This window comes from Lactuca virosa, chromosome 4 (genome assembly GCF_052849685.1).
Source record: "Lactuca virosa cultivar CGN04683 chromosome 4, Lactuca_virosa_CGN04683_v6, whole genome shotgun sequence".
Taxonomy (NCBI): Eukaryota; Viridiplantae; Streptophyta; class Magnoliopsida; order Asterales; family Asteraceae; genus Lactuca; species Lactuca virosa.
The window spans coordinates 4,659,793-4,673,826 of NC_136429.1; the positions used below are offsets into that span (position 1 = coordinate 4,659,793).

The window sequence follows — 14,034 nt, forward strand, 5'->3', positions numbered from 1 at the left end:
CACACGCCACGAAAAACAAACAAGAGTTAACACCCGACATCCCATGGAAGTTGGTGCCACCAGCCAAGTCAACTCCGTTCGCATTCGCCGGTTGGATGACGACCACGATCGGACTCAAGACCGCACCAAGCTTCTTCGAAGAGAAATGGCTGCAACCCGAGCTGAAGTGCAAAAACTCCGAGAACACCGAGCCACTCTAGAAGGACGTCTGGCAGAAGCAGAGCGCCAAGCGGCGGAATCCAGAACCGAAATGAGGAACTTCGTGTCTACACTTCGTGATCCTCAAAGCTTCAACCACCGCAAGTAGTGTTGCACTGCTCGCTCCAGTTTAATCTAGTTTAGCGGATAAATATTACTATTATTTTCTAGTACTTTATGTCCGATCTCGCGATTTAAGTGTTTACACTTCCGGGATCAGTTAGGCGGTCAAAATTTTCCCATGCATTGATGTAGCATAGACCCCTAGTCGGGTCAAATTTTCCCCAATATTGTATACTAAGTTATATCAATGAAATTGACACACTATTTTCTTTACTACATCATATTCATAACATGAACTATTTTCGGATTAAATTTACTGGTGCCTGATTTATGATGGTTTGGTGTATAAATCAAAGTTATATATAATTAAGACCATGTCGACCTAGAAATGGTGGTTCCGCCTTGGATCCTGTTCCTTGTTTGGTTGTGGGCCCAGGGCAGACCCTTTAGATTCGAAAGTTTATTTAATCTTAATTATATATAAATATTATACCTCAAACGATCATTGGATGGGCCCGGTATGAATTCTATTAACATACATTTCATATGAATCAAAGCTATTAGCATTCATAAAGTCTACATTTCATTATCTATAGACCTCTAGTATGAATGGATTTATACAAAATCATTACAAGTCGGAATCATGATGCATATAAAGAACTAAAAATGTTTAGTTTTAACTATCGACTTGTGAGTGTTATCAAGGACTTATTGTCTTTTCATTCTTGATATGGCAGAAAATGCCACCTCGTAGAAACCCTAGACGCGGCGGCGCCGCAGGAGCTCCACCACCTCCACCACCCCCTCAGTTCGACCCAATTATGTTCCAGGCAGCCGTAACAGCCGCAGTAGCAGCCGCAATGTCCCAAATCAGCACCAACAATGCGGGTGGTGCGGGTAATGGCGCCACAAATTCTAACCACGGGAACAGCCAGGGACACTCGAGAGAGTGTACATACAAAGACTTTACAAATGCCAAACCCAAAACCTTCAATGGAAGCGGAGGAGTGATAGCATTGCTACAATGGTTTGAGAAAACCGAATCCATTTTTGAAATATATGCATGCCCAGAAGCAAGCAAGGTCAAACTCGCCGCATGTACCTTCTCTGAAAGAGCCTTAACCTGGTGGAATGGCCACGTCAAGGCATTGACACTTTCGGTGGCTAATTCGATACCATGAGAAGACCTGAAAATGATGTTGATGAAGGAGTACTGCCCAAGGGGCGAGATACAGAAGCTGGAAGAGGAACTTTGGGGTCTCAAAATGATGGGCTCTGACATCCTGTCATATACCTCGAGGTTCAGCGATCTAGCCATGCTGTATCCCGGAATGGTTCCGTCGGAAAGCAAAAAGGTGGAAAGATACATATGGGGACTATCTTCCCAACTTCAAGGAAATGTATTGGCCTCAAAGCCAACTACCTTTGACAGTTCCAAAGAGCTGGCACAACAACTCATCGATCACAAAGCCAGCCATGGCACTGTGACAACCACCACCGAGCAAGCAAAATGGGGGAGCAACAAAAGAAAGTTCTGGAACAGGAAGAAGTGTCAACCTGCTCAAGACCCTGCCAAGAAACAACAAGTGGTTGTTGTGCACGCTGCCACAACCACTGCCAACCCAACTCTGATAAGGCAATACGCCGGGAACCTACCCAAGTGCAACAAGTGCAGCTTTCACCACAACGGCGCCTGCCATGAAATGCATTGCACCAAATGTAAAAAAAGGGGCACACTGCCCGGTTTTGTAGAACTCCGGCCCAACCGAACACACAAGCTGCCAACGCCGGAGCCAGCCGAACCTGCTATGGATGTGGAGAAACAGGACACTTCAAGCGTAACTGCCCAAAGGCAAGAAACCCCAACCCCGACGAAGTGGGCAGAGTTTTGGCGATAGGTCATGAGGAAGCCGTCGCAGATCCAACTGTGGTTACCGGTACGTTCCTCCTCAACAATACATACGCATGCATTCTTTTCGATAGTGGCGCGGAGAAAAGCTTCGTGAGCCACCAATTTAAACGCTTGCTTAATCAAACACCACAAACACTAAAAGACACATTCACCGTAGAAATGGCTAACGGAAAAACAGAGAACACTAACGACATTTACACCGGGTGTACCCTCACCTTAAACAATCACTCTTTCCAAATCGAACTTATGCCGGTCACCATAAAAAGTTTTGATGTTGTCATTGGCATGGATTGGTTATGCCCTCACCATGCTGAAATCCTATGTCACGAAAAGGCCGTTCGCCTTAATCTGCCGAGTGGCGAAACTCTAGTTGTCTATGGCGACAAACCTGGTTCAAACTTTCAGATCATCTCTTGTGTCAAGGCTCAAAAGTATCTCCGCAAGGAGTACCACGCCTTCCTAGCCCACGTCGTAGACAAGGAACAAGGAGTAAAAGACATTAAGGACATTCCGGAGGTCTGTAATTTCCCTGATGTATTCCCGGAAGACCTTCCAGGAGTGCCCCCTCCTTGACAAGTCGAATTCCGAATCGACTTAATTCCTGGAGCTACCCCCGTATCCAAGTCGCCATATCGCCTAGCCCCGACCGAAATGCAGGAACTGTCCAGTCAACTGAACGAACTGCTGAGCAAAGGTTTCATTAGACCAAGCTTCTCGCCTTGGGGAGCACCGGTTTTGTTCGTCAAGAAGAAGGACAGATCGTTCCGCATGTGCATTGACTACCGTGAATTAAACAAACTCACCATTAAAAACCGATACCCTTTGCCTCGAATCGATGACCACTTCGACCAGCTTCAAGGGGGAAGTTTCTTCTCGAAGAATGACCTTAGATCTGGGTACCACCAACTACGAGTTCAAGAGGAGGATATTCCCAAGACAGCTTTCAGAACGCGCTATGGTCACTACGAATTTGTAGTGATGCCTTTCGGCTTAACAAATGCACCCGCAGCATTTATGGACCTGATCAATCGGATGTGTCGACCTTACTTAGACAAGTTCGTGATTGTTTTCATCGATGATATACTAGTCTACTCCCGAAGTAAGGAAGAACACAGCCAACATTTACGTCGAGTCCTGGAGACGCTGAGGGCGGAGAAATTGTACGCAAAGTTCTCAAAGTGTGAGTTCTGGATTCAAGAGGTGAATTTCCTCGGACATGTAGTCAGCAAGCAAGGAATCCATGTGGACCCTTCAAAGATCAAGGCGATTGAAAGCTGGGCAGCACCAAGAACACCCACGGAGATCCGACAATTTTTAGGACTCGCCGGTTACTATCGAAGGTTCATTCAGAACTTCTCCAAAATCGCAAAACCACTCACCACCTTGACACAAAAAGGAGTGACTTTCGTCTGGGGGGATAAGCAAGAGGCTGCGTTCCAAACACTGAAACGAACTTTGTGCAGTGCTCCGATCTTGTCCTTACCAGATGGAACCGAAGACTTTGTGGTTTATTGCGATGCGTCAAACCAAGGTCTAGGATATGTATTAATGCAACGAGGAAAGGTCATTGCCTACGCCTCAAGACAACTGAAGACACACGAGGTAAACTACACGACGCACGATCTTGAATTAGGAGCAGTGGTTTTCGCCATAAAAATCTGGAGACATTACCTCTACGGCACTAAGTGCACCATCTTCACCGACCACAAAAGCCTTCAGCATATTCTCAATCAAAAAGAACTCAACATGAGACAAAGAAGATGGGTGGAATTACTAAGCGATTACGAATGTGAGATTCGTTATTACCCCGGAAAAGCCAACGTGGTTGCAGACGCCTTAAGCAGAAAAGAATACTCGGACCACCGAGTAAAGGCGTTAACCATGACCATCCATTCCCACCTGTCCGCACAAATCAAAGAGGCACAGGAAGAAGCCTTAAAACCAGAGAACCTGGCAGGTGAAGCATTAAGAGGAATGGACAAAAATCTTGAAGTCAGGGATGACGGAGTTCGTTGTCTCATGAACCGGATCTGGACACCAAAATTTGGTGGATTCAGGGACGTTGTCATGAACGAAGCTCATAAAACTCGCTACTTCGTGCATCCCGTCTCAGACAAGATGTACTTAGACCTCAAGAAGTTGTATTGGTGGCCGAACATGAAAGCCGAAATAGCTACCTTTGTGGCAAGTGCCTGACTTGCGCCAAGGTTAAGGTAGAGTATCAAAAGCCCTCGGGACTACTGCAACAACCAGAGATACTCGAGTGGAAATGGGAGCGGATTACGATGGATTTCATTACCAAGTTACCTAAGACCACGGGTGGACTTGACACCATTTGGGTAATCGTCGACAGATTAACCAAATTCGCACACTTCCTACCAATAAAAGAGACAGACAAAACGGAGAAACTGACAAGGATCTACATTAAAGAAATAGTGCACCTTCACGGAGTACCGATATCCATTATCTCCGATCGAGATAGTAGGTTCACGTCACGATTCTGGCAGTCGCTACAGACTGACGGGCAGAGTGAAAGAACCATTTAGACGTTAGAGGACATGCTAAGAGCTTGTGTGATAGACTTTGGTAAAGCTTGGGATACTCATTTACCTCTTGTTGAGTTTTCCTACAATAATAGTTATCACACTAGCATCAAAGTTGCTCCGTTCGAAGCTCTCTATGGCCGTAAGTGCAGATCACCACTGTGCTGGGCTGAGGTGGGCGATACGCAACTAGCAAAAGGGCAAGTCCCTAACAACGCACTCACTGGCCCGGAGATCATAAGGGAAACAACCGAAAAGATCGTCCAAATTCGAGAACGAATGAAGGCTTCGCAAGACCGACAAAAGAGCTACGCGGATAAGAGACGAAAACCTTTGGAGTTCCAAGTTGGGGATCGAGGACTTCTAAAAGTATCACCTTGGAAGGGACTAATACGTTTTGGAAAACGTGTAAAATTAAATCCAAGGTATATCGGGCCATTCGAAATCCTCGCCAGGATTGGCCCGGTGGCATACAAACTACGATTACCACAGGAACTCAATCACGTTCATCCTACCTTTCATGTGTCAAACCTGAAGAAATGTTTGTCTGATGAGACCCTCGTCATTCCCTTGGAAGAAATTGAGATCAATGAGAACCTCCACTTCGTAGAGGAACCTGTTGAAATCATGGACCGGGAGGTCAAATCAACGAAACAAAGCCGCATTCCCATCGTAAAGGTCCGGTGGAATGCCAAGCGAGGACCCGAATTTACTTGGGAACGTGAGGACCAAATGAAACAAAAGTACCCACATCTATTCCCCAACCCTTGAAGTCCCACTCAAAATGCAAATTTCGGGACGAAATTCCTTCTAACGGGGGGATAATGTGATAACCGTCAAATTCAAGTCAAAGTCAAAGTCAATAAGTCAAAGTCAAACCGGTAAAACTTAATTAGTACTTGTATGCTAAAAGTTATTCTATGTATAAAAATGTGCATTTGTATTTCAAGAATTCAAGTGTCTCGATGAATCTATGTGTTTAGACATGTAAAAACCCTAAAAAGGGAGTTAAACGCATCAAAACACGAATAAGGACCCTTTCGGGGACTTAAAACAATCATAAACGAAACATAACAGGGTTCACGAACCTTGCATTACGAGATTATACGATAATAATGGCTAAGATTAAATCTCTCCCAAATCTCTCCACGTATGTGAAATCTCTCCCAAATCTCTCCAAGTATGTGAAATCTCTCCCAAATCTCTCCAAGTATGTGAAATCTCTCCAAGTATGTGAAATCTCTCCCAAATCTCTCCTAGTATGTGAAATCTCTCCAAGTATGTGAAATCTCTCCCAAATCTCTCCAAGTATGTGAAATCTCTCTAAGTATGTGAAATCTCTCAAAGTATGTGAAATCTCTCCCAAATCTCTCCAAGTATGTGAAATCTCTCCCAAATCTCTCCAAGTATGTGAAATCTCTCCCAAATCTCTCTCAAAATCTCTCTCAACTTTTTATAGTCATCCCGACCCTTAACTTGGCAAAAAACCCGCTTGAAACGGAGAGTTATATCGAAAAACAACTAATTAGGGCTGAAACCCTTCTTAGGAACCGAACCTCTTAGGAACCGAACCTCTTAGGAGCCAAACCCTCCTACTAGAACCGAACCCTCTTAGAAACGAAGATGTCAGAACCGAAGTTGTCAGAAGCGAAACAGCCTCCTCGGACCGAACCTTAGTGAACCGAACCTCAGCAGGACCGAACCTCCATGCAACCGAAATAGGCCGAGGGCTCGGTCTATTTCGCTTCCCTCGCCACTTCGGACCGAGACCCTCGCACCTTCGGTCCCTTCTTCCTTCTCTCGGTTCCTTCTCCCCTCCTCTCGGTTCTCACCTTTTAAGAGCCGAACCTCGCAGGTTCGGTCCATAATGTCCGGTTTTCGACTACTTTCGCCTCCTAAGCCCGTTTTTGACATTTTTGATGGGATTTTTTCACCAAATTCATATTTTTACCATTTTTAACCCCCAAAACTCATATTTTATTTATTTTTCAAGGATTATTAATTAAAAATCATTATTTTATAATAAGAGGAGTATTCTACCCCACAAGTGGGTCAAGTGTGCCCAGTTGCCTCCATGTGTCATCCTCTTATTAGCCAACCTTATCCACATCACACAAACCAAGACAAACATCACTTCAAACTTACAAGTTGCTCCAGCAACCTTCAATATATATAGAAATCCCTAGAGGATTTTTGGCTTACTTGATCATTTCAAACACTTACACTTCTTAAAACACCAAAAGAGCCTCATTTTCTCTCTACTTCCCACCACTTTGTGAAAGTGTTCTTGAGCTATTACTGCACTTTTTGGTAAGTATTCCATCTAAACTCAAGTGTTATTCCGTAATTTCATAACACTCTTGGATTATCGACTCATATCTTAACACCGAAAAATCGTTCTTAGGATCATCCAAGCTTTCACGTGTTCATCAAGTGTTCTTGACTTGATACTCATTGTCTTGAACCTTCCATTCTTCAAGAAATCACTCAAGGTGAGTTCATACCCCTACATTTTCAAGTTTTCTTTAGTTTTCAGGGGGGAATACAAGTTAAAACACCAAAACATACTTAAAACTTAACTTAACAGCTTACAACAGAAAAGTTGTGACCTGTTCACGAACTGTTTTACCCAACTTAAACTTAATATTTTTCCAAACTGTTTAATATGCAAATAGTTCAGGTTTATACCTTTAAAATGACTACTTGCACATCTCCATACGAGTTTTCTACAATTTATGGTGATTTTTACAAAACCGCCTATCACTGCAGCCTCAAAGTTGGACCAGGTTGTGAAGATGAACATCTTCACCCTGGTTTGAGACCACCAAAAATTATAGGAAAATTTATGGATACAGTAGACTCTTTTTCCAAATACTCAGAGGTTACGGATTCAGTTTTCTACTTACGATGATTTTTCTATAAATATTTTAAAACAGTGACAGTTAAGGGTAAAACTGTCAAATACATGTTTAAGAGTTATTCACACCTTGTAACATGCTGAGCAAGGTGTGTAGGATTAACACTTAGTATTTTAAATGTCATTTTATGGAAATACAAAGGCATGCATAACAAGGTTTCATTCAAACACACAACACTTTTGATAAACTATAATAGGTATAGTTGAGCACTTCGTTTGACAAGGAAAACAATAACTCAATCGACTTACAAAACAAGTATTTCATTACACATTACGTGAACTTGTTTATAAATAAATTTGTGAGACATTCTCCTTCGGGGTACTCTTAAGTACCACAGGAAAGTCTTGTAGTTATAATCAGAATCTCCTGGAGGGAGAGCGTGATAGTTGTGTATAGATCTATATTGGGTCTGACAAACCCGCACCTAAGCTGCTTGCAACAGCTAGACCGGCAGGTGTGTGGTGACAAGTGTCATAACATTCCGACGCCTGAAGAACGTCGAATACGAGGTCTTCAAGTTTTAGCATGGTTATAACAACTCACATGAGAAATTAACAAAACACACAGTTCACGGGAATTTAAGGAGTTTTATTTAAATATAAAACCACACACATGAGTATGATGATTTACTTACATGAACTAAGTCTTGGTTCCGTTAAGACTACAACAAACCTTTTAGAAAATATTGGATTTTCTGGAAACAAACTTGTAACAAACAAAAAGGAACACCATTCATTTTTCATTCTAAAATTTGCTTATGAACTCACCAGCTTTATGCTGATATTCTTTCAAAACAACTTGTAATCTCAGGTAATCAGTAAAACAGGTAATCCCAAGATTTCTGAAGTCAAGACGCTAAGGCGTAGATTCTTTTGCTATATTTTGACATCATATGTAATTTATTTGGAAACATATAATCTTGAAACGATGTAACCTTTTAAATTATATTTATGATGGTTGTGTTTACTTTCTTCACTATGGTTATGATACTGAGCATGACGTCCTCCGCCCCCGAACGTTTCCGCCGTTCTGGTTTGGGGGTGTGACATTATGTGGTTCTGGGGTGAAGAACACGATGTTCTCAGAAGACCAAATAGAAATGACTAAAATTTCCTCATGTGCAAGACACATGGGGAAAGCTAACGACTCCATTAAATGGATGTCCATGTTAAGGACCATTTGCATGCGAATTTTCTCCAAAAAGGTCATTCATGCAAAAACCATTTTTGAACCTTATACTAAAGTGGAGTCACCACCATATACTTAAAAAGAAGGCAGCAGCTATAGAATCCAGTTGATAACAAGAAGTCGCACTTACATTATTAACGTAAAGTTGAATTTTAAAATCATGGCTCTAGCTTCCACATAAAATAAAGCTAATAAAATATTAATCTAATGAAACATAAAATAAATAAGAATTTTTATGCCGCAAAATATTTGTTTGAAGGTAATTTGTTGTATATCATGAGATCTAATCTAAATTTTCCTCCTGTCTAGTAAAAGTAAGTTACGATTCTACCTAAGAAGACGATATGACCATAACTCAAGATAAAATTGCAAAAATGGTTCCTGTGGTTGGCAATTTGATGTGTTTTTGGTTCAAAACGAAATGTTGGTGCACCACTAGTCCAAAATTTGATCTTTCTATTGTTTTTGGTCCCTATCTACTTAAAAAGACTATTATGCCCTTATAATTTGTTTTTCCATTTGTTTATTATCTATTTTTATTCAAAATAAATAAAACCCACCACTATCCCGTTCACTCTCTCTTACACACAGACACACACAGCGCTCTCTCTCTCTCTCTCTCTCTCTCTCTCTCTCTCTCTCTCTCTCTCTCTCTCTCTCTCTCTTTCCATAACTGTGGTACCTATCATCTCCCACCCCTCTCTCATCTCTTTCTATCTCTCAGGAAAACACACGAACACTCTAAGTGTCACCACCATCCGCTAGTACCGTCCAACTCCCCGATCTACAAATTTTTAAGCTACAAATCAGCAAACGCCGCCCATAAACCTTCACATGCCACCAATCTGTTTGTACATCGGGGAAGGAGCGGCGACGACTTCCTTTTGCACCATAGCTCCGGTGGAAGGAAGGGATAGTGGTGGTGACGGAGAAGTCGACACAGGTCGCATGTCATCACCGTTTTCCTACCATACCTTCCTTAACTCGATGAAAAATCTCCTTCTCAGATCTCATCAGTTTCAGAGTTATTTGTAGTCGGAGTAGCACCACGATTATTGTCGGATCTAGGGCTTTCAAACCACCGTAGTCACCGTCTTCGCTCTTTATTTCTTTTCCGACGTTCGACCAGTTACAACATTACCTCGTTCGTCGAGTTAGAGCCACCATCGATGGTTGAGATCTACGAAAATCGATGGCTTAGATCTTTTCGAGATCTGTTCATCTCTGTCGCACACCAACAAGTAGAGTTTTCAGAGGGGGTTGGTCTTTGTTTTCAGGCCCATGATGAGAATGCTAGTGTTCTAGAAGGAGAACGGCGGTGGTAATGGAAACTGAGGTGGTGGAGGAATTAAAATAAAATGAGAAGAGAGAAATGGGTGGGTTTGATACGGTGGTTGAGGGGGGGGGGGGGAGAGAGAGAGAGAGAGAGAGAGAGAGAGAGAAGGACGGAGGGGTTGGGTGGGTGGGTGGGATGATGATATTTTCTTTTTATTTTTTAAATGAAAATAATAATAAATAAATAAAAATAAATCATAAAAGAATTATCAAAGGGCATATTTGTCATTTCAAGGTGGGTCTGGACGAAAAACGCACCAAAATGCCAATTATAGGGCCCAAAATTACACAAGGTATCTATAATATGACCAGTGGTGTACTAACATTTGATTTTGAACAAAAACACATAAAATTACCAATCACAGGGACCATTTTTACAATTTTGTCCAAAATTCAATTCACTACTCTCATAGCTAGGGTCGATTCCACTTTCGTTTCAAGGTTACAACTTTTTTTTTTTTTTTTAGAATAAGTCGTTTCAATCTTGGTGTTGGCGATTCTACTAAGTTTTTAATATTAACTTCGATCCACTTATAACTAGCCGTTCAAATAATAAAAGAAAAGAATAAGTCATTTCAATCCATTGTTTATTTGACTTGATGAAAAATAAAGAGTAAGTTACACGAATGATCACTATGGTTTTGGGTAATTTGTACGTTTGGTTCCTAACTTATTATTTTAACTCGGATGGTCCTTACTGTTTGTTTTTGTTGCACGTTTTGTCCATGTCTTACCTAAAAAGACTATTTTGTCATTGATTTTTTAATTTATTTAAATAAACACATCTCCAACCCCACATCCACCTCACCTTACCTTATCTTACCTTACCTACCCAACCTTATTTAAATAAATTAAAAAATCAATGACAAAATAGTTTTTTTAGGTAAGACAGGGACCAAGCACGCAACAAAAACAAATATTAGGGACCTTCGGAGTTAAAAAATAAGTTAGGGACCAAACGTGCAAATTACCTCAAACCATAGGGACCATTCGTATAATTTACTCAAAAATAAATGTAAACAAAATCTCTATCGATAAAATTCAGAGATAAATTATATAAATCGACTAAACTTACAAACGTTTTATGTTCAGGCTAGCGTTTATGTGATTTTTCACAACCATACGTACATCCCAATCTTCTAACTATTTATTTTCAAGGTTATGTATACCTAAAGTTCCCTTTATGTATGTATTCCTATAGCTAGCAAGAAGAGTAAATTTGCATTTGAGTCAATATGTGCTCAAAGTTATCTGTAGACTTCTCTATTGGATGAGTGTGCATTCCTTCATAAGTTGTCACCACGACTCCTTCGTCTTTTGATAGCCTTTGAACTTGCTTTTTTACATTACAACCTTGTTGTGTACAACGATAGTAGCTCCTATATATTTATATGAAGAAAGAAACAACACAATTAAAACATAAGTATTAAGTAATTACTTGATTAATTATCTGTTATCAGTTCAATAGCAATAATCTAGTCAAAGCAACGAGGACTTGTTAAGAGATTATTATTATTTTCTCCAAATTTAGATATTAATTCACCCCCGAGATATAACGGTGAAACAAAACACATTATAAATAATTGAATATTTAAAATAATACATTAAATTACTCTAATAAATGAAGATTCATTTTGTCGTATTTTTGAAATAGATAATATCCACATGTCAATTTTTAGGTTTTTTAATTTTTAAAATTAAAAAGCCACATAATAAATATAATTATATAAGTAAAGTATTAAATGTAATAAATATGTTTTTCCTTCCTCATTTTAAAATTTAATTTTAAAAATACTTAATGGTTACATTTTGAAATTTAATTTTTTTTATTTAACCCATGTAATACATGACCTAGTAAATAAATAAATAAGGGTCTTCTTGAAGACCGATGAACAGGCCCGGTTTTAAGGCGGGGCAAGAGGGGCAGCCGCACAGGGCCCCGAAAAAATTAAGGCCCAAGTTTTAATTAAATTATATATTTAATAACTAAATATATATGAATTTATTCAAGATATTATATAAGATTTGTGTAGGCCAATTGGCAAAGAAGTCTCCCTATGCAAAAGCAATGCGGGTTTAAATCTTCTTCATTTCATTTTGACTTTTTAAATTAGAGTTACACATTTGTCCATTTCTTTTTGCCGTATATTTCAAAAACAACTCCTCCTTGCAATATGTTTAACAAATCAGTTTTCAGAAGTTACATAATTAACCCTTAAACTTTTTATAAAATTCCATATGTTCATTTTTAATAAATATATTTACTTTTAAGTTACAATTCACCGTCTTAAGTTTGTTTTCCTTATATATTAAAAAAAATTATTTAGGGCCCTATTTTTCTTCTTAGCACACGCCACTTAAAATCTAACAGCCGCCCTGCCGATGAATGATCATTATTCCAGACGGAGTTGAACAAAACGACCGATACATATTTAGATTTATGATTATAACTATGAATTAGTTTACCTGGGGAATTTGTTGTTCTTGACAGCTTTTTGACCGTACTTCCTCCATCTATATCCATCGTCAAGTATATCAACTTGACTCCTCGTTTGAAATGCAAACTTAGGCTTTCTGATCTTCTTCTCGCCTTTTCTGACGTTAAGCTTGGTTGACGCCATTGATGTATTCAAATCGTCACCGTCACCAGTACTGAAGCTATTAGTACTCGGAGATATTCGATCCGCTACAACCACTTTATCTGAGGGGCCCTTTTTATTTTCTCCGATTAGTCGGAGCTCATGATCATCATCGGATTGCGTGTAGCTGCTGTAGCGATTGTTATAGTTGTGATCTGCATGTGAATAATGATTCGTCATGTTTAGCGATAACTGTGAAGAAAGGGCTGCCGCCGGTGAAGTTGAAGTTGAAGACGAAGAATAGAGAAACATTGCAGCCAGGTTATCCATTCTAAAGAAAGAGAATGTGTGTGCTTTGACGAGAGAAAAACGTCAAGAATGGCGGGGTTTATAAAGGTGGCTGTATTAATTTTCGAGTAAAGCTCGTTAGGTTTAAAAGCGGGCGCCGATGACATATATTAATTTAACAATTAATGTTTTTATTTTTGTTTTTTTTTATTTTTGTTTTTTTTAAATATTTTTAGAAATCTATCATATCAAATTGTTTGTTACCTTTTGTAAAGGTAATTTTATGTAGTTCTAATAATTATATAAGAATATGTCAATTAAATATGTATGAATTATAAAATATTTTTTTAAAAAAATATAGGTAATATAAAAATAATTCATTTAAAAAAAATTAAAAGATTGTGTTTTTCAAATACACATATTTGAATAATTGATTATGCTTTTATATATATATATATATATATATATATATATATATATATATATATATATATATATATATATGTTCAAATGTTTCTAGCAACTATTGTGTGCTTGTAAGGACCAATAAGAATTCAAGAAAAAATTTAAATCATTAATTAAATAAATAAGGGTAGTCTAGTAAATTGGTAAATCAAATTAATAATTATATCCTATAAATTAGGAAACTAATAATTATTTTTGATTCACATCCATTATTTAAAAAGGCAAAAAATCATATTCAACGCAACCCTAAATCACGTCTACACTCTTCATCTCCAATTGTCGGCTACCATCATCACGCCTCCCTGGTGATTTTTGAAGACATCCGCTCTATCTTCGATCGTCTCTGGCCTCCATCTCCAGTCAAATCGATTACGACTTAACACATCAGCGGTAAGTCTCTTTTTCTATGTTAAAACCGAAATTAATTCAGAAAATATGTTTTTGTTATAAATTCTTTTCAAATTCATCTACTTGAGCGCCTTCTCCTATCACGTTTCATGGAGGATTTCGATTTTTTTGTATGGTAGATTGTTCTTGATTTTCCA

At 39.2% G+C, this 14,034-nt stretch overlaps 1 protein-coding gene across 1 annotated transcript; it reads right to left on the bottom strand.

Moving 5' to 3' along the window:
• Positions 1-11,186: 11,186 nt before the first annotated feature.
• Positions 11,187-13,118, bottom strand: LOC145169201 (putative WRKY transcription factor 56). The gene is made up of 2 exons (XM_079087772.1): positions 12,624-13,118; positions 11,187-11,536 (listed from the first exon to the last, which is right to left on the bottom strand). The coding sequence occupies exons 1-2, from the start codon at positions 13,064-13,066 to the stop codon at positions 11,359-11,361; spliced, it is 621 nt and encodes a 206-aa protein (XP_078943898.1). The 5' UTR covers positions 13,067-13,118; the 3' UTR covers positions 11,187-11,358.
• Between the last annotated feature and the right edge of the window lie 916 nt (positions 13,119-14,034).

What these genes read in the sequence shown, in the direction of transcription:
- LOC145169201 (XM_079087772.1), bottom strand. Translation starts at nt 13,066, where the DNA reads ATGGATAACCTGGCTGCAATGTTTCTCTATTCTTCGTCTTCAACTTCA. An exon ending in AAGAACAACAAATTCCCCAG is followed by an intron (nt 11,537 to 12,623) that starts GTAAACTAATTC and finishes ATAAATATATAG; the next exon opens with GAGCTACTATCGTTGTACAC.